The sequence below is a fragment of the Haliotis cracherodii genome, unplaced genomic scaffold, assembly GCF_022045235.1.
Source record: "Haliotis cracherodii isolate W230 unplaced genomic scaffold, xgHalCrac1.p SCAF_4, whole genome shotgun sequence".
In the NCBI taxonomy this organism is placed as follows: Eukaryota; Metazoa; Mollusca; class Gastropoda; order Lepetellida; family Haliotidae; genus Haliotis; species Haliotis cracherodii.
The window spans coordinates 68454882-68475663 of NW_027266297.1; the positions used below are offsets into that span (position 1 = coordinate 68454882).

Below are 20782 nucleotides of genomic sequence, written 5' to 3' on the forward strand. Positions count from 1 at the left end.
GACACTGAATATCGTGGAACACTATTGACTGCCAACAGTGGTGACCGTCAGTCTGACCAGATGACAGGTATTACATTTGTGGCGATACCTTGCGATACCTTGAGCTCCATTGTGTGAACTGTATCGTGACGTATATCAGCAGCTTGTCATATGGTATGAAAATGAATTTTATACTATTTGCTGACAGTGTGTATATATGCGTGTGCAGGAGTTCTCAAGCCATTGTATATTTAAAAAGTTTTCAGAACATGATGGGTGACAAGTGACTACAAGAATCGTTAAAAGAAATACACGAAGCCTGTAAATCGATTCTATAAACACTTGTTTATTTGGTCAGTGCCAGAAAATAAATATGTATGTACATTTGGGTGTTCTCTGTCGAGACGGATGTGTGTGGCATGGTGGTTCAACACACCCATCTTGCAGACACTTGTTTCCCTGACACTGATGTCAAACGTTCAACGCCCAGTCTCACACACAGCCAGCCTCGCTCGCTCGCTTGCACGCTCACGCTCTCTCCAGCTTGCTCCACCTATATACAGGTGTGTGGTCCTACGTACACAGGAACTGATGACAAATACACATGCATCTGCATTGATGACATTTCCTGGCAGTAATCACCTAATACCATCCCCGGTTCCTGGAACATGATAAGAACGCTCGTCATTATGCTCCAACTTCCGATCTCAACAAATAGGACCACATACGATTTCAGAGAATGATTATTATTCCAAAGTAAACTTGGTGTTGGTTGAAATAAGGTTCCAGGTTTTTAATACAACCCGCCCACCGTGAGCATGGCTGTTGTGTAATATTCCATTAGGAACAGGAGATGGTACATGAGGAGGCAATGGTTGCCATACTGTCAGTGAACTGGAACAGATATCAGCATAACCTTGCAGTTATAAGAGGAAGATTTCCTTGCCTATACATAAAGTACACATAAAGAAGTCCTGGTAAACAAAGACTGACATTAATGAATTAAGTATTGCCACTTTTCAGCAATCAAGTCCATGTTCCAGCTAGGGTCAACGGTACAACAATTTAACAGCTGATTAACATGTATCCATTAACCATAAACTAAAAAAAAGTGTGGTCTTACGTGAAACAGAACAAATCTGCTACAGTCAAACTGTTTTAACAATGACTCACTCTATGGCATAATTAGGAGTGCATTAAGGGTGGTAACGATATGGTGAAACAATCGGTAGTTGATATGCATCATATTGCATACCAACCATATTGTCATGGATATATAGATGACATAAGTTGTACTGTAACCCACTATATCAATGGGAATACATACAGTATTGCATACCTACTATATTGGGAATACATATATTACCTACTCACTATATTATTGGGAATACATATATTGCATACCCACAATACGTAATAGGAATACATACCGTATTGCATACCCACAATATTAACAGGAATACAAACCGTATTGCATACCTACTATATTAATGGGAATACATATTTTACATTCTCACTATTATTGGGAATACATATATTGCATTCCCACAATACATAATAGGAATGCATACCTACCATATCGATGGGAATACATATCGTATTACATACTCACTTAATTATTGGGAATACATACTGATTGCATACCTACTATATTAATTGGTATACATATCATATTGTGCTACCTGCAGCCACCATATCGCTACGTCCGTAACAGACCAAAATATTGCCTGCCTGGCTGCCTGTGTAGATGTAACTATGGTCAACAATAACAGTCAGTGATTCATATGACTTGCTGTAGGCTGGAGCTACCATTAAGTTCATCCCTGAATGATTACATGACATATACTACTCAAAAGAAGTTAAGGATCACCTGATTCTTACATATTACAGTAGTTAATCTCTCATGACAGATTAACATTACCATAATATGAAAGAATCGGGTGATCCTTGACTTCTTTTGAGTAGTATATTACAATAGAAAACAGTGTGCCACCAGTCCTATGCATGACGAGCTGATTGTTCCAAGATGAGGACATGTATACACAGATTATGGATTTCAAACTGTTTTCCGAAAATACTTACACTGTTGTTCAAACGTCCTCGTATTAGCAAATATTTCATTATTAACTGTTGACGTGTCAAATTAAACCGTTCTTCTTTGAAACAATTACTCATTATGTACTACACAACACAAGGTAAGGAATACTCACAATGGAAGGCTGTGAGTTGCAATAATCACTAGCCATGACTAAGTATAGTCATGGAAACATGAGTGTTCTTTAACTTATTTTGATTTGTATATTTGAATAAAACATCAATGATGAATGTCAAGCATTGTACTGGTGGTACATTGTGGTTATGTATAGTCAGACCACAGCCTGATGTTCCGGTGAGAGTCAACAAGTGATGTCTGGCTGGTATTACTGTAGAACAGATCAACAAATATCTTGAAAACAAGTTGAGCTAAATTTAAATATGTTAAATTCAACAGTAACAGCTGGGGCGTGTATACTGAAAATGAACTGACCTGACCGATGCACAATTACTTATCTCCCTTTGAGAAACAATTTCAAAATGCACATTTCATTGTTTGTTTGTTGTTTAACACTGCACTCGGCAATATTCCAGCCACATGACCGCGGTCGGTAAATAATTGAGTCTGGACCAGACAATCCAATGATTGACATCATGAGCATCGATCCACGCAATTGGGATACGATGACATGCATCAACCAAGTCGGGGAGCCTGACCACTCTATCCCGTTAGTCGCCTCTTAGGAAATGTACATGACTCCACCAAACTAATGATTCAGTAATACCGGAACATGAAGCAGCTTGTGGAGGAACCAACAGCTCAGTATGTTTCTTTCAGTGGGAGATAAAAGTTTTGATTAAAGAACCATTGCACGCAAGATATCATTACACATTGAAATGAATTCTATCCCAAATATGGTAATGAGTCCTTGAAATAGCTACATTTCCTCATTTGACTAAATTCAGTGGATTTGCCAGCATTTGTCCACACATTTTCTTGCCAAAAGACAACAAACTGCAACTTAGTCAACAGCACATAACATGTACCCAACCATCACAGCATTCAATGACAAGCCTATCATTCACAAGGTCAGGGGCAAGTCAGTTAAGAACATCATTCATAAGCTTGAGTGTTTGTACCCATTGCAGCATAAAAAGACAAAAGAAGTCACTAGCAATGTGGGCCAGAAGTCAGACAATTACTGGCCCTGACGAACTACTGTCGAAATGGATCTTTTCCATGGGTGAGATGGCTACGTGAATGCATCTTATTTCTGATGCTAGAAAAACACTGGCATGGTTGAAGGAAGTCAGTTAAAATGTAATGCAGCTGGTAAGATGAAGCTGACTTAAGCCTTGACTGCTATGAGATGATGCAGTGTGGTCATGTTAGTTTCTAATGCTGCCTGGTGTGCAGCATGACCGGACTGACACATCCAACCATGTTACCAGGTCCAGACATAGAAGTGCTGTGTGGCGGAGTGTAGTCAGGTTATGGGGGAGGACCAGATATAGAAGTACTCCATGACAGAGTGTAGTCAGGTTATGGGTAAGGTCCAGACATAGAAGTACTCTGTGACAGACTGGTAGTCAGGTTATGGGTAAGGTCCAGACATAGAAGTACTCCATGACAGCATGTAGTCAGATTGTGGGGGGAGTGACATGAACGGATGAGTGGGAAGGTCAGGATAAGCGTCCAGAAGACCGTAAACACACTGAAAAATAACTCTCAAGGAAGAGAAGAAATACAAGATACAGACTTACTCATGAAAACCAAACCTCTTAAAGGAATGTGCATTTATTATTAGTTCTTTTTTGAAAATGTATTGTTTAGGGAATCTGTGGGTTTTTTGGGGTGTATGGATCGGGATGCTCTGCCAACTACATTGATATACACTGAAAAATTCACAGCTGCAACACCCACTGAAGGATGTTTGTTCCACAAGTTCCCACCGATTGTGTCATGTTACAAAGACCTACCTCTTGAACTGATTCTCTCCAAACCAGAAAGAACCAGTCTATTATGAAACATGCCAAGACATGTAGTGAATTAAAGTTATTCGTGGATAAGAAATGACATACTCATGTTATTGATGGTAATATAACATACAATTTGGTTAACATTCAATACAAATTATTTCACAAAGGAACTTTTACAAGATTAATACTGTTGATCTCATTGCCATTGAATATCCAACATATCCTGTGCCTTATTTGGTATATTTTCTAACCATTATGTTACAAGATACTATCTTCTTGCCTGTTTGATACAAATTTGAACAGTCCACAGAGTCTGAGCTAGTAGCCTGGAGAACCATACTTTCACACACCACACAGTTTCTCACATGTAGACCTACAGGGGAAACCCCAAACTTATTGTCACAAACATACAAAGGATGATCAGGTGCAACTCAATATACTGACAACAAACACGATAAAGCCCTATGAAATAAGATCTGTAAAGGATCAAAATGCATTGATTGGAAATAATTGTCGATCACACGTCTACGCTACATGATGGCATGGTGCTACACTGAAGATGATCAGTGGGTTATGATGAGGAGGAGGATTATGAGAGAGAGGGTAGGATTGAAGCTGCTATTGAAAACAGTATTGGAGCAATGTCAGTACTACTGAACCTGTTTAATGCTTGATAAACAACCCATCACCCACTAGGCCAGCCCACCGCCCCCAAGGTAATGATGATGATGATGATGATGATGATGATGAAATGCTTTTTAAAAGCTTCACAAACACAAGACTAACATACAATATTTACAGTAACACGTTTCATCATTACATCAGTCATGACCCACCCTCCAGTGTGACCGCACTACCATGCATGGCCATGGGAAGACCATGGGAACAACAGATGGATAAACAGGACAAACAGATGGACACAGGACACTTAGTGGACCAACAGATGGATAAAAACAATGTTAGGACAAACAGTTGAATAAAAAGGACATTAGGACCAACAGATGGACACACATAACCAACGGAGGGACACTGGGACCAACAGATGGACACAGGGACCAACAGATGGACACTGGAACCAAAGGAGGGACTCTGGGACCAACAGATTGACACTGGGACCAACAAATGGACACAGGGACCAACAGATGGACACTGGGACCAACAGATGGACACTGGGACCCAACAGATGGACACTGGGACAAACAGATAGACACTGGGACCAACAGATGGACACTGGGACCAACAGATGGACACTGGGACCAACAGATGGACACTGGGACCAACAGATGGACACAGGGACCAACAGATGGACACTGGAACCAAAGGAGGGACTCTGGGACCAACAGATTGACACTGGGACCAACAGATGGACACTGGGACCAACATATGGACACTGGGACCAACATATGGACACAGGGACCAACAGATGGACACTGGGACCAACAGATGGACACTGGGACCCAACAGATGGACACTGGGACCAACAGATGGACACTGGGACCAACAGATGGACACTGGGACCAACAAATGGACACTGGGACCAACAGATGGACACAGGGACCTACAGATGGACACTGGAACCAACAGATGGACACAAAGGACACTGGGACCAACAGATGGACACTGGGACCAACAGATGGACACTGGGACCAACAGATGGACACTGGGACCAACAGATGGACACTGGGACCAACAAATGGACACTGGGACCAACAGATGGACACAGGGACCTACAGATGGACACTGGAACCAACAGATGGACACAAAGGACACTGGGACCAACAGATGGACACTGGGAGCAACAGATGGACACAGGGACCTACAGATGGACACTGGGACCAACAGATGGACCCACAAGACACTGGGACACTAGGGCACAAGGGCCAACAGATGCATGAATACATAGGACACCGGGGCTGTCCCCAACCTTCTCCTTGCTCTTGGTAGTTAAACTTATTTCCTTTCACGGCCTGTCACTTGGCATCGTAGTTTTCCCCTCCTCTGGTCTAGCATAGGAGGCAACCTGAAGGTGAGGCAGTAGCCTTGTGAAGACAGGATCACCGCTCAGGGCACCACTCAGGTTAAGTAACTCCATTCAAAACGATGGACCTGGTGTCCGTAATGGACCACAGCCATGCACCTCACACGGGAGTGTCACACAGTTCACTCATGGGCAAAGACAAAGCCAAGGGTCAACCTGAAGCACTGCATCAATGAACTGGTCCATCACAGCACAGTCTAGAGAGGCTGTTAGTCTGGCACATACAATGCCATCAACAGAAATACTGAGCATTAAAGACTGACTCCAGTGACATGTTGAAGTTTGAGGTCCAGGGTACCGTTCCTCAAAGCGATGGTAGCACTATGACAGTCGTAAACCTATGTTAAAGTATGGGAGTTAGGATCACCTAAGCGCTAAGATCGCTTTGAGGAACGGGGCCCTGGAGTCCTGACTCATCGTTCTGTCCATGAACACCACTGATTACATACGCCAACCTACCTACACTTACATAGTAGATACAAATTTGTACATGTCATTTACAGATCTGTGTCTTTGCAATAATATATTTCTCTCCAGAGTTTATAACAATCTGCCCACTATATAATAAATATAACACTTTTCGTACACAATACACAACAGTAATGCACAATATTCACAAAAAAACTCGTCTATTTGAGAGAATTGTCCAATAGTTATTTCCTATCATTACATGGGCCGCATCATAAGTGTAGAGTTTCAACACTATATACACAAATTATCTACAGTTAAAACTGAGTAATATTTACACTACAATGTCAGTCCACAGTCCAGCCACAACAAAACTTGGAAATTGGTTGATGAAAATGTAAGAGTTAGTAGTGAGTGAGTGAGTTTGGTTTTACGCCGCTTTTAGCAATATTCCAGCAATATCACGGCGGGGGGACACCAGAAATGGGCTTCACACATTGTACCCATGTCGGGATTCGAACCCGGGTCTTCGGCGTGACGATTGAACGCTTTCACCGCTAGGCTACCCGACCGCCCCGTAAGAGTTAGTAAGTTGGTTTTAATGTGACTTTAGTTTCAGCTTAATGTGGGGGGAAAACACCAGGTGACATCATCACCATTTACCCCTCGGGTGAAATCCACAAGAATGGGTATGGTGCTGACAAACCAAGGATCATCAGAGTGATTCGTACCACAACCTGCAGATCCTGGTAGGGTAAGGGGTGCAACTCTGCACAGCAAATTCTGATTTCTTGGACACCAGTCTTATCCACATCCCAACTGTCAATGGGCTTTCACTGATATTACTGGTGTGATTTGTGTACCGTATTTTATAAAAAAAACATTATTAGTGCTGAGAGGATGATTAAAGAGAAAATGGAATATTCACAACGTTGCGGCTTCACACACCATACAGGACTATACATTCTCAGAGGTAACTGGAAAATTAAAACTGTGTCACAAATCCCCACTCTGTACACAGGGCAATGAAGTCTACATCAAATGTGCTTCATCTTAAAATATATCTGTTGCCCACAATAAGATGATCAAATATACCATACTGGAGTGTCTCATTTCTAATCTTCATATCATCTTTAGAAGCACTTGCAATGAGCATGGATTTGAATATTTTTGTTCATGGCAGGAAGCAGCTAAAATCAACCTGTAATTGTTCAGTGTTGTCACTCTAGGACATAGAATACAAGCTCTAGGACAATAGGACCGTCCTGACTCTGTGACACTGCCCCATGAATCACCGGAATCAGACCACTGTCAAGGTCGTTCATGTAGAAGTCGGCCAGCTTCTCGCCATTGGATCCAATCTCGTACCCAACCTGCAAGTATACAAATTGTGCCACTTCAGTCTCTTTAAAGGACTGAATTTCTATTGGATTTATTGATTTGTTCCCCCCAAAACTTATCTGAGTGTGAGAAACAGCTAAGGGAATTATCATTCCATACTTCATAATGATGCCTTGTACACTGAACGGTGATACATAGCATGTCTGGTGAATGCAGGAGGAAAACCAAACGTGAGGTGACGTGACATGGGGTTTAACGTCGCATCCAAGATTATCGCACTTATATAGCGACCTGCATGTACGTGTGTGTGTTTGTGTGGCTGCTTGTACTAGTCAGGACTGATGCCGATTTATAGTGCTAGCTCACTGAGATTCCATGCCGCAGTTTAACATGAATACCCCACTCAGACACAGTATACTGACTCCGAGCCGACCAGTCCTTGTTTTAGCCCCTTAATGCCGAGCGCCAGACATGGTAACAACAAGTACCATCTTTTGGTATGACGCGGTCGGGGATCAAACCCCGGACCTTCCGCTCTCCGGGCGGACACTCTACCACTAGACCACTGAAGCGGTCACCAAAAGTAATGTAGGAGTCACACACATACTGCAGGGGATAATAAACAGTGGATAATTCTACAGCATCAATATTTTCAAAGAAGCGGGTCAAGGTGGATCAGGTTTGTCATCAATCAGAACAACGCCCTCTGGAAATAACACGATGCAGGAAAGGCCTCAGAATTCACTGAGAAATAGCTTTCAAAAATATGGTTATCTTTGTAGGATTCTAGGTTTATATATTATCAACATGCCAGTAATTTCCTAAATTGTACACAAAAGGTGAAACCTTTACGTCAAAATCATGCCTGAAGTCTACCAAAGTGTGCTCCACCCACCTGTTCTGTATCCAGCGTGACCCGGAGTCCTATCTTGACGGTCCCTGCCTCCTTCAATCGGTCCAGGTGTTGTGTGAGGCAGATGCACGTCGCTGATGCTAGCGTTTCCGCCAGTCGACTCAGGTCCACCGGCTCCCAGCGTGCTCCACTGTCCTCGTTCTGGATGAAGAAGACATCTGTCCAACGGATGGCGCGGTGCTCCCCTACGTAGTCGGTGGAGTTGTGGATGTGGATACTCTCGACTCCATCGAGGGACATCTTGTCAATAGGACTCTTCACACTGAAAGTGGATTAATAACTTAATAGATTAATAGACAAAATAACATGAGGATGGAGACTGTGAGTACAACAACAACAACAACAACAACAACAACAACAACAACAACCATATTGGCGATCTTGTCCTGACATTTGTGATCTTGTCATGGTCCACCTAACAACAACAACAACAACAACAACAACAACAACAACAACAACAACAACAACAACAACAACAACCATATTGGTGATCTTGTCCTGACATTTGCGATCTTGTCATGGTCCACCTACCCAACATTGGTATTCTTGTCGTCGTCCACCCATTGAAGGACCACCACCTCCTCCGGCTTGTCAATTGTGGCGCTGCCACAGCCGATGGTGTAGTCTGTCATGTCTTTGATGGCCTGTTTCACTGCCACCATACATTCTGGCAGGATCTGCACCATCAGGCCGTCCTCTACTATGCTCGACTTTGCCCGTAGTCCTGAGCTTGTCTTTAGTGCACCATTAAACACCACAAAACTAGCACCAGTCACTGCAAAGACAAGGTTTGCTTTCTAGTGACACTTTGTTAGACATTGCTCATATTATGATTGCTTGTTTGTTGTTTAACGCCGCACTCAGTTTAACATACACTTTAGAAACCGTGTATGAACAGTGTTTGAGTGAACTGCCCCATATGTTAGTGCAGTGTTCTCCCTGGCTTTTGAAACTGCTAGTCCTGGTTGACTGGCAACACTAAAAATTACCAGTTCCCTCCCAATTTTTGTCAGTCCCAACTTTCAACACTTAAAAAAACATATAAAAATCTGGTTTTGATTCATTCAACAAGACATCATCTCTGAAGTAACTTAGTTAGATCTACACATCATTCACACAAAGTTCAGTCACAAATGTCTCTCTCTCTCTTTTTTTTTTCAAGACTAAGTCGCTTCAAATATATATTTAACCTCGAACCAAAGTAAAATGCTATTTCTTTGCACTAAAAATAGACATGGGAAACCCTGAAGGCAACAGACAAGCTGACTTCATTTGAAAAATATACTTTTATGAATATTGCCGATGTTTTGTTCCACAAGAAAGATTTATAAGGTACTCTATTTGCCGGTCCACGGGGACTGGCAGTCACATGAATTACTGGTCCAATCCCAATTTTACCGGTAATAAACTGGTATTTACTGGTAAATGGGGACACTGTAGTCTGCAGCCAGGTTTGTCTACAGAATCACCCACACACTGGGAAATCCCATCGAAGCATCTGAATCTATGTACAGAGATTAAAAGAAGTTCCTGCTGAATGACCTTATTTACATATTTATCAAAGCCCTTTATGAAGTTAATGGATTGGTTTATTACATTGAGAACACTATGATAAACCTGGTTAACAATGTGTTGCAGCAAAAATTATTACCATAAAACCATAAAAGGTTAAAGCTGTGGGTGCTGTTGTACATACATGTTAAAGTATGGGAGATATGATCACCTTAGCCCTACGGCTGTAGTAAGTCTATGTTAAAGTATGGGAGATATGATCACCTTAGCCCTACGGCTGTAGTAAGTCTATGTTAAAGTATGGGAGATATGATCACCCTAGCCCTACGGCTGATGTAAGTCTATGTTAAAGTATGGGAGATATGATCACCCTAGCCCTACGGCTGATGTAAGTCTATGTTAAAGTATGGGAGACATGATCACCTTAGCCCTATGGCTGTAGTAAGTCTATGTTAAAGTATGGGAGACATGATCACCTTAGCCCTACGGCTGTAGTAAGTCTATGTTAAAGTATGGGAGATATGATCACCTTAGCCCTACGGCTGTAGTAAGTCTATGTTAAAGTATGGGAGATATGATCACCCTAGCCCTACGGCTGATGTAAGTCTATGTTAAAGTATGGGAGATATGATCACCCTAGCCCTACGGCTGATGTAAGTCTATGTTAAAGTATGGGAGACATGATCACCTTAGCCCTATGGCTGTAGTAAGTCTATGTTAAAGTATGGGAGATATGATCACCTTAGCCCTACGGCTGACGTAAGTCTATGTTAAAGTATGGGAGATGTGATCACCTTAAACATTGAGAGGGTGTGATACAGTGGATACAAGTTCCTACAGGGTCATAGGTCACATTGGTGGAGGTCGTGGACAGATGGAGGAATGAAAACTGACCTTTGCGAGGTTTGTTCTGGATGTTGATGGCCTGTGTTTGATAGTTGCCCTCGTCGTTCTGAATACACACCAGATGGGAGTCCGCATCCGCACTGAAGCTGGAGCCCAGGGCCATCACATGCTCATTACTGCTGTTCACCATCTTCATCAGCTGCAGCAACAAGAGACATCACGGCCTTAATCCACAAGGCAATCTTTGCGCTGTCATAGGTGTATGCTAATGCATGTCAGTAACGATCATCTTAGCGCTGTCATAGGGCTATGCTAAATCATGGCAGTTACGATCATCTTAGCGCTGTCATAGGGCTATGCTAAAAAGCATGGCAGTTAGGATCATTTTAGCGCTGTCATAGGTCTATACTAAATCATGGCGGTTATGATCGTCTTAGCACTGTCACAGGTCAATGTTGAACCATGGGAATTACGATCATCTTAGTGGTGTCACAGGTCAATGTTGAAGCATGGGAGTTACGATCATCTTAGAGCTGTCACAGGTCAATGTTAAATCATGGCAGTTACGATCATCTTAGCGCTGTCACAGGTCAATGCTGAAGTATGGGAGTTACGATCATCTTAGTGGTGTCACAGGTCAATACTGAAGCATGGGAGTTACGATCATCTTAGTGGTGTCAAAGGTCAATGCTGAAGTACGGGAGTTACGATCATCTTAGCGCTGTCTCAGGTTAATGTTGAAGCATGGGAGTTAAGATCATATTAGTGGTGTCACAGGTCAATGTTAAAGCATGGGAGTTACGATCGTCTTAGCGAAAAGATCGCAATGTCAAACAGGGCCCAGGTGGCAAGGTGACCCCAACTTGATTTTTCTTTTTTCTTTATTGCACTGGACTGACAATTATTCATCATGTCAACAGACCATACCCTTTTGGGAGGCTTACTTTATTTATTGCAAGTTTCCTGTGTGAAACAACACTACCTTGAAACCACAATCAGCTTTACTCGTTCACTTGGCTGAAGGGTAATGTGTTATGTAGCTCACCTCATCGTATCTGTTGCGAGGGAAGTTGATGACAGTCTTCTTGTCCTCCATGTGTATGTGGACCCCTCGGATCTGTGGCAGCATGTACTGGTAGTTCCGGAAGTCGGCCAGCAGGTTCATGATGGTGTGGCCAATCTCGAAGAACACTGGCTTGCGGTTGCGGATACTCACCAGAGGGCAGGGGTAGTCTGTGGATTGAATTATAGACTAAATACACATGGTGGACCTCTAGATGTGCCAGGTGACTCCCACCACCTGCAATTCTTCCATGCAAATATAATAAACTGTTAATTCAAATTTCAATATAAAACAAGAGTTTGCCACTAACGTGGCTATATCCTCCGCCCCTGTTGCAGAATTTATAACATAATTAAATCTAAACAAACCCTAACCTTTTTTAACCGAGGTGGAACTTGTCATCAGGTCATGGAAATAGTAAAAAAAAGATGAGTTTGGAAGTCCATCTTGTTGCCATGGAAACGTAAAAAATAAAAATTTCTAAAATTTCTCAATAGCAAAAGGCACCAGTTCAGCATGTACCTGACAGACCTGCAAAGTTTGACGAAAAAATATTGAACGGTTTATGAGTTATGCTCCGGAAACGAACCTTACCTCACAGTCCATCTTGTTGCCATGGAAACGTAAAAAAATAAAAATTTCTAAAATTTCTAAATAGCAAAAGGTAGGGGGATAAAAAAAATCAAGTGACTCCGTGGCATTTGATTGGCTAACCAAACAATATATATTACTTATATATAACAACCGATTTTTTGCACACTGCTTTTTATGTTTATACCTCCATAAATGCCAAATAAAATTGAAGTCAATACAACAATAGAGCAGTCCTTACATCTGTATTCAGCCCCCAGTCGGAGCAGGAGTCGTAGGGGGAACACTTTGGCCCAGGGCGTCTCCCACTTCTGCAGCAGGACGCCAAACAGATGTGGTGGTGACGGCAGCGGCAGCTTCTGCAGACACTGGAACGTTGGTCGCAGGTAGAGGAAGCCTCCGTGGTCTCGACTGTCCAGGAAACTCTGGTTGAAGATTGTGTGCCCCATGTCTGACACAGTGTTACCTGTAGCAAGCAGATGGGGATTAGTGGCAGCAAGTAGCAGAATGCCATCTACAATACTGTCATGCTGCACGACAATTACTGGGGCAAGATTTTTGTTTGTATAGAAATGTCTGCCATATACCCACCTTTCCCGGCCACCTCGTACATGGTTTGTGTAGAAATGTCTGCCAGTGCACCCACCTTTCCCGGCCTCCTCGTACATGGTGTATATAGAAATGTCTGCCATATACCCACCTTTCCCGGCCTCCTCGTACATGGTGTATATAGAAATGTCTGCCAGTGCACCCACCTTTCCCGGCCTCCTCGTACATGGTGTATATAGAAATGTCTGCCATATACCCACCTTTCCCGGCCTCCTCGTACATGGTTTGTATAGAAATGTCTGCCAGTGCACCCACCTTTCCTGGCCTCCTCGTACATGGTGTATATAGAAATGTCTGCAATATACCCATCTTTCCCGGCCTCCTCCGTCCATGGTGTATATAGAAATGTCTGCCAGTGCACCCACCTTTCCCGGCCTCCTCGTACATGGTGTATATAGAAATGTCTGCAATATACCCATCTTTCCCGGCCTCCTCCGTCCATGGTGTATATAGAAATATCTGCCAGTGCACCCACCTTTCCCGGCCTCCTCGTACATGGTGTGTATAGAAATGTCTGCAATATACCCATCTTTCCCGGCCTCCTCGTACATGGTGTATATAGAAATATCTGCCAGTGCACCCACCTTTCCCGGCCTCCTCGTACATGGTGTGTATAGAAATATCTGCCAGTGCACCCACCTTTCCCGGCCTCTTCGTACATGGTGGCAAAGTGACAGAAGATGTCCCTGGCAGGTCGGCTCTCGTCAGGGAAACACTCCAGGATGATGACAATCTCGTCCTGACCCACGGTGCACAGCCCACGCGTCGTGAAGGACCAGCATTCACGGTTCACGCAACAGTCCACTGTAACCATGGCAACAAGTCGCTAACATCGCATCAACATTCAAGTATCCATACTGACATTTTTAAACATTCAACAATTAGCCGAGAGAAGGAATAATTCCTGTGTTTTTTTTACTAAAGCTAAATAGCTTCAGGAATTTGTCCAAACCAGCATTCTACATTGTTTAAGTTCTGTCAAACTGTCTTCAGCTCTCACTACGTCATTTACATACAAACAGGCCCAAGAAAACATCTGGGATATCGGGCGAGTTTTCAGACCAAGTCCACGGGATTAGAAAGTGGTGAGGTGAAATGGGGTTTAAGATTGTGTTCAAGGTTATTGCAGTTATTGCATGCTTGTTGTTTGTTGTTTACCAATATTCCAGCTATATGACGGCGGTCTGAAAATAATCGAGTCTGGACCAGATAGTCCAGTGAAGGACATCATGAGCATCGATCCACCCAATTGGGGTCGATGACATGCATCAACCAAGTCATCAGCGAGCCTGACCACCTGATCCTGTTAGTCGCCTCTTACGAGAAGCATAGTCATCGAAGCATGGGTTGCTGAAGACATAATCTACCCTGGATCTTCACGGGTCTATTGAATGCACGTGTGTATGTGTATGGCTGCTTGTAGTAGGCCAGACTGATATTATAGTGCTAGCCCACTGAAACACCATGCTGCAGTTTATAAAGGATATCCTTCGTGGACACAGCATACTGATTCTGAGCAGACCAGTCCTTGTTTTATTGTTAGAACCCACAAAATCCATTCTGTTATAAATGAGTTCTGCCAAAAAAATTCATATAGGTGGTGAGGTGAAATGGGGTTTAATGTTGCGTCCAAAATTATTGCACTTATAAAGCGACGTGCATGCACGTGTATGTGTGTGTGTGGCTGCTTGTACTAGTCCGGACTGATGCCGATTTATAGTGCTAGCTCACTGAGATACCATGCCGCAGTTTAACATGACTACTCCATTCAGACACAGTATACTGACTCCAAGCCGACCTGTCCTTGTTTTAGCACCTTAATGCCAGGCGCCTGACAGGGTAACAACAAGTACCATCTTTTCACGTCTTTTGGTGTGACGCGGCAGGGGATCGAACCCCGGAACTTCCGCTCTCTGGGCGGACGCTCTACCATTAGACCACGCAGGCGGTCAAAATTCATATAGACTTTGACAAGTACAACTGATGGAGCAAAGCCATGCTTGTATGGAAGAAGTGAATAGTGGCTGAATGCTACTTACACATGAGGATCTTGACAAGCACCTGCAGGTTGCTGTTGATTGCAAATATGATGGGTTCAGCTTCGTCATCTGGAGACAAGACAAGATGGCCTCAACACCATGCACATGGGCACAACATGTGAAGCTTTCTGTTGTTTATACACCATCATATGATGCTAAAAGTTGTGAAAAACATCAGTTGTGTTACAGATGTTACTGTAGTGTCTTTGGCACAGACTTGATTACTTTTTTAACACAGTGATATAGTTGGAGGCATAAAACACCATTCACTCACTGAACCACTTGTCCCTGCAAAACCTTTCTCCCATTCAAACAACATTCAACATACTTCATTTTATTTGAAAACACTAAAATATTTTGGTCCATTAATATAATGATTAACATGGATCTCAAAGTATCTGTCCTTACTTTTAATCTGTGGCAAATGCTTGTCTGGGTCATAGTTATCTTCCAGACTGACATCTGCAAAAGAAAGAATGGATTCTTTTAATGCAACAGCCAGGCTATACATCAACCACTCTACTGGAGCAAGTCAAGAAGGCTAACAAGCCCTTAATGAGTCATGGAGCACTCTACCGGAGCTAGTCAAGAAGGCTAACAAGGTCAGAATGTGTCAGTCAGCACTCCACTGGAGCTAGTCAAGAAGGCTAACAAGGTAAGAATGTGTCAGTCAGCACTCTACTGGAGATTTTCAAGAACGCTCACAAGGTAAGAATGAGTCTAGTCAAGAAGGCTAACAAGACCTGAATGAGTCATGGTCCACTCTACTGGAGATAGTCAAGAAGGCTAACAAGGTGAGAATGTGTCAGTCAGCACTCTACTGGAGAGAGTCAAGAAGGCTAACAAGGTGAGAATGAGTCAGTTAGCACTACTGGAGTTAGTCTTACCTCCTGCATCTGTGAGAGAGTACAATGGGGGCAGACCATCTTCTGGGATCAAGCACCTGTTCCTCGCATTCTCACTTCCTCTCAGCCTCCTGGTCTTGGGTGAGGATTGTCCACCTAACATAACACATCACTATCAGTGTAAGAGATTACAAACAGAAGATTTGTCACATGATTTGCTGCTCAAACAAATCCACAGATGATCCAAACATGGCTCATGGTTACAACATCACTAAGAACAAATATTCTATAATTTACAAAAGAAATGACAATTTTTTCTCTCAAGTAACAAATAACATGCTTTTTCAAAAGAAATCTATAAAATTCATTAAATTCCAAATATATTTTTTAATCCTCCATTAATTATACAAATACTAGCTTGAAATAATCATATCCCCCGCCGATCATATGTTCCATTGAGTGCAATGCTCAAGGCCCAGACCAAAAGCACTTCCTGGGACAGAAAGCGCCAATGATGCCACTCAAATACTGATTGCTTCTTGCCGACTGATGCCCTTAACAATATCCTCCAACCATTCCTACATCCCCCTCCTCCCATCCATTCCTACATCCCCCTCCTCCCACCCATTCCTACATCCCCCTCCTCCAACCATTCCTACATCCCCCTCCTCCCACCCATTCCTACATCCCCCTCCTACCACCCATTCCTACATCCCCCTCCTCCAACCATTCCCACATCCCCCTCCTCCCACCCATTCCTACATCCCCCTCCTCCCACCCATTCCCACATCCCCCTCCTCCCACCCATTCCCACATCCCCCTCCTCCCATCCATTCCTACATCCCCCTCCTCCCACCCATTCCTACATCCCCCTCCTCCCATCCATTCCTAGATCCCCCTCCTCCCACGTATTCCTACATCCCCCTCCTCCCAACCATTCCTAGATCCCCCTCCTCCCACGTATTCCTATATACTCTCCTCCCACGTACTCCTATATACTCTCCTCCAACCCATTCCTATATACTCTCCTCCCACGTATTCCTATATACTCTCCTCCAACCCATTCCTATGCACCACTACGGGTCAATATCAAAGGTGAACATAAAACACACAACAACAGAATTTGTTATGATGTAAGCCTTGTAACCAAAAGTGATATAACAATCCTAACGTGAGCGGTGTTGGATGTTCAACGCTGTGTTGACAGCCGTTCCAGCTGTATTATGTATGACCTGCAAATAAGCAAGTCTGGACCAGTCTGGATCCAAGCAGTCGGGGTACACTGACACGCCATCCACCAAGTCGAGTCTGACCATCCAATCCACAAAGTCACCTTACCAAGGTTGCTGGGGACCAATTCTCACATGGAATCACCATGGTACAAACAGTGTAGGTTGCTGGGGACCAATTCTCACATGGAATCACCATGGTACAAACAGCGTAGGTTGCTGGGGACCGATTCTCACATGGAATCACCATGGTACAAACAGCGTAGGTTGCTGGGGACCAATTCTCACATGGAATCACCATGGTACAAACAGCGTAGGTTGCTGGGGACCAATTCTCACATGGAATCACCATGGTACAAACAGTGTAGGTTGCTGGGGACCAATTCTCACATGGAATCCCCATGGTACAAACAGCGTAGGTTGCTGGGGACAAATTCTCACATGGAATCCCCATGGTACAACCAGCATAGGTTATTGGGGACCAATTCCCACCAGGAATCCCAATGTACAACAGCCATAGGTTGCTGGGGACCAATTCTCACATGGAATCACCATGGTACAAACAGTGTAGGTTGCTGGGGACCAATTCTCACATGGAATCACCATGGTACAAACAGTGTAGGTTGCTGGGGACCAATTCTCACATGGAATCACCATGGTACAAACAGCGTAGGTTGCTGGGGACCAATTCTCACATGGAATCACCATGGTACAAACAGTGTAGGTTGCTGGGGACCAATTCTCACATGGAATCACCATGGTACAAACAGTGTAGGTTGCTGGGGACCAATTCTCACATGGAATCACCATGGTACAAACAGTGTAGGTTGCTGGGGACCAATTCTCACATGGAATCCCCATGGTACAAACAGCGTAGGTTGCTGGGGACCAATTCTCACATGGAATCCCCATGGTACAACCAGCATAGGTTATTGGGGACCAATTCCCACCAGGAATCCCAATGTACAACAGCCATAGGTTGCTGGGGACCAATTCCCACCCGGAATCCCAATTGTACGACGGCCATAGGTTGCTGGGGACCAATTCCCACCAGGAATCCCAATTGTACGATGGCCAAAGGTTGCTGGGGACCAATTCCCACCCAGAATCCCAATTGTACGACGGCCATAGGTTGTTGGGGACCAATTCCCACCCGGAATCCCAATTGTACGACGGTCATAGGTTGCTGGAGACTAATTCCCACCCGGAATTCCAATTGTACGACGGCCAAAGGTTGCTGGAGACTAATTCCCACCCGGAATCCCAATTGTACGACGGCCATAGGTTGCTGGGGACCAATTCCCACCCGGAATCCCCATGTCAGTGCCACATGTGTCATGGAAAAAGACACAGAGAAATACGTCACACCAGCAGCAATAAGAATGAAAGCAGTGAAAAACAAGCATGAAATACTCACATCCCCCGCCAATATGACATGTCTGGTGTGTGCAATGCATAAGCTCCTGAGAACTATGTTCGATGGGCCTTTTTGTAAAGAAATATAATACGTTTTTCAAGATCTGCTCCGGAAACGAGGACTACCGCCATTTTCAGTCTAAATCAAAGTCGTTGCCATGGAAACTCGAATTTAAAAAAAAATAATTAAATCCCGAACTATCAAAAGGCACCAGTTCACCACTAGATCTATCTATGTGCCATGTTTGGTGAAGAAATATGTTACGGTTTTCAAGATCTGCTCTGGAAACCAGTACTACTGCCATTTTCAGTCTAAATCAAAGTCGTTGCCATGGAAACTCGAATTTTAAAAAAAAAAATTAAATCCCGAACTATCAAAAGGCACCAGTTCACCACTAGATCTATCTATGTGTCAAGTTTGGTGAAGAAATATGGTACGGTTTTCAAGATCTGCTCCGGAAACGAAATGTGACGGCCGGCCGGCCGGCCGGCACCCATTCCTATATCCCCTTCCACTTGGCGGGGGATAATAAAACTAAGTACCACTGTGGTAGGACTGTGATTGTTATGACTTAAGCAGAACTACTAGAATATACTTGTCCAGATCCTAGCCAGAAATGTAAAGTTAAAGCATCTCTGTAAGACACTTCAAATTTATCAATTCACTGTTTTGATTACATAATTATACTTGCACATCATCACTGATAAATCATTGACAGAAAGTGTTAAAACTCATCTCCTCCCTTCAAAGGTAACAAAGAGATTGTTCCATCTCAAAATATGACAAGGCAAGAACATGCATAATCCTACACAAAAGCTACATTTTGATAAATTTCACCTTGTGCCTTCTCCACCTTCTTCTGAAGTCGTCCCGTCCGCCGGGGGGGAAGTCGAGCTTCACTGGACCCATCCAGCTCTGTCAAATCTCCGCCCGGCCGAATCCCATCCGAGAACATCACTTGTTTAGGCTCCGCTCTTCGCTGGCTCCCTACACAAGGAGTGGGAGAAAAATTGGACCAGAGCGACACCCACAGACAGCATGCAAGTCACTAACTAGCTAGCTACCAGGCCACAGCAACATTCAACACAAATCATAGAAAACACAAATAAGGTGAAAAAGAACAATTAAGCCATTCAAACTATAAAAAAACCACATAAAATGAATGAAAACATCACTTAAAACAATTTTGAGGTCAGATACTAAAATGCAAAAGGGAAGTAAAAATGGTAGTCGATAAATTCCCGAACTGTAATAATCGTGTGATGAAGAACAGAGTGAAACGAGTGCAACTGAATCAACAGAAGAGATGATGGAGGAAGCCGAAACTAGGGGTGATTGGAGAGCTGGGTACATAACACACGCTTCTCAGGATAAACACCGTATACATCCTGATTCTATGCATGTTGGAGAAGAGCTATAACGAAGTGGGCAACAAACTGAAACACTGTTTCACAGTAAACAAAACAAGAACATCCACCATTAAAATTATCGATATGTGTGTTTATTGAAATTTGGCTTGAAAGTTCTATTAACATGAGCAAACAATCGAACATCTGGATAAATCTGTTGATGAGTTGAGACTGAAGGCACCAGCATGGCTACAACTCACCCTCTCGTTTAAGGACGCCCACCGGTACCAAAACAGTGGGCAGGGGGGCACGTGCATTAGCCTGCTGCTGAGGTGGAATAGTAGAGCAGTATTCGCTGGGGTTATTGGGGTTGGGGCTCCGGCGAGACGAACCACCGGTCGGCGACCAATCAGCTGGGAACACCAAGCAGAAAGCAGGATGAGCCAGCCGCCACACGTGATCACATGATGACAGCAAGCCAATCACATGCAAGCATTTGGAGCAACCACCAATCCAATAAAGGCACAAGTTTGACAATGGTCCCATATTATTTACAGAAACTATTAGTGATCAACTTCATTGGCATGTT

The 20782-nt window shown here is 43.5% G+C and overlaps 1 protein-coding gene across 2 annotated transcripts in view; it reads right to left on the bottom strand.

Moving 5' to 3' along the window:
* Positions 1-1889: 1889 nt before the first annotated feature.
* The window catches only part of LOC139478632 (zinc finger FYVE domain-containing protein 16-like), a 42062-nt gene continuing 23169 nt past the window's right edge, over positions 1890-20782 (bottom strand). Inside the window, exons 7-18 of one of the 2 annotated variants that reach the window (XM_071261193.1) lie at positions 20454-20606; positions 19682-19831; positions 16241-16354; positions 15762-15815; positions 15354-15422; positions 13954-14118; positions 12947-13171; positions 12097-12284; positions 11100-11250; positions 9225-9468; positions 8676-8955; positions 1890-7812 (exon numbers count right to left, since the gene is read on the bottom strand). In XM_071261193.1, the coding sequence (XP_071117294.1) occupies positions 7660-7812; positions 8676-8955; positions 9225-9468; positions 11100-11250; positions 12097-12284; positions 12947-13171; positions 13954-14118; positions 15354-15422; positions 15762-15815; positions 16241-16354; positions 19682-19831; positions 20454-20606 (1946 nt within the window). In that variant the 3' untranslated portion in view covers positions 1890-7659. The remainder of the gene's footprint in view (positions 7813-8675; positions 8956-9224; positions 9469-11099; positions 11251-12096; positions 12285-12946; positions 13172-13953; positions 14119-15353; positions 15423-15761; positions 15816-16240; positions 16355-19681; positions 19832-20453; positions 20607-20782) is intronic. The other variant, XM_071261194.1, reaches the window with a different exon arrangement.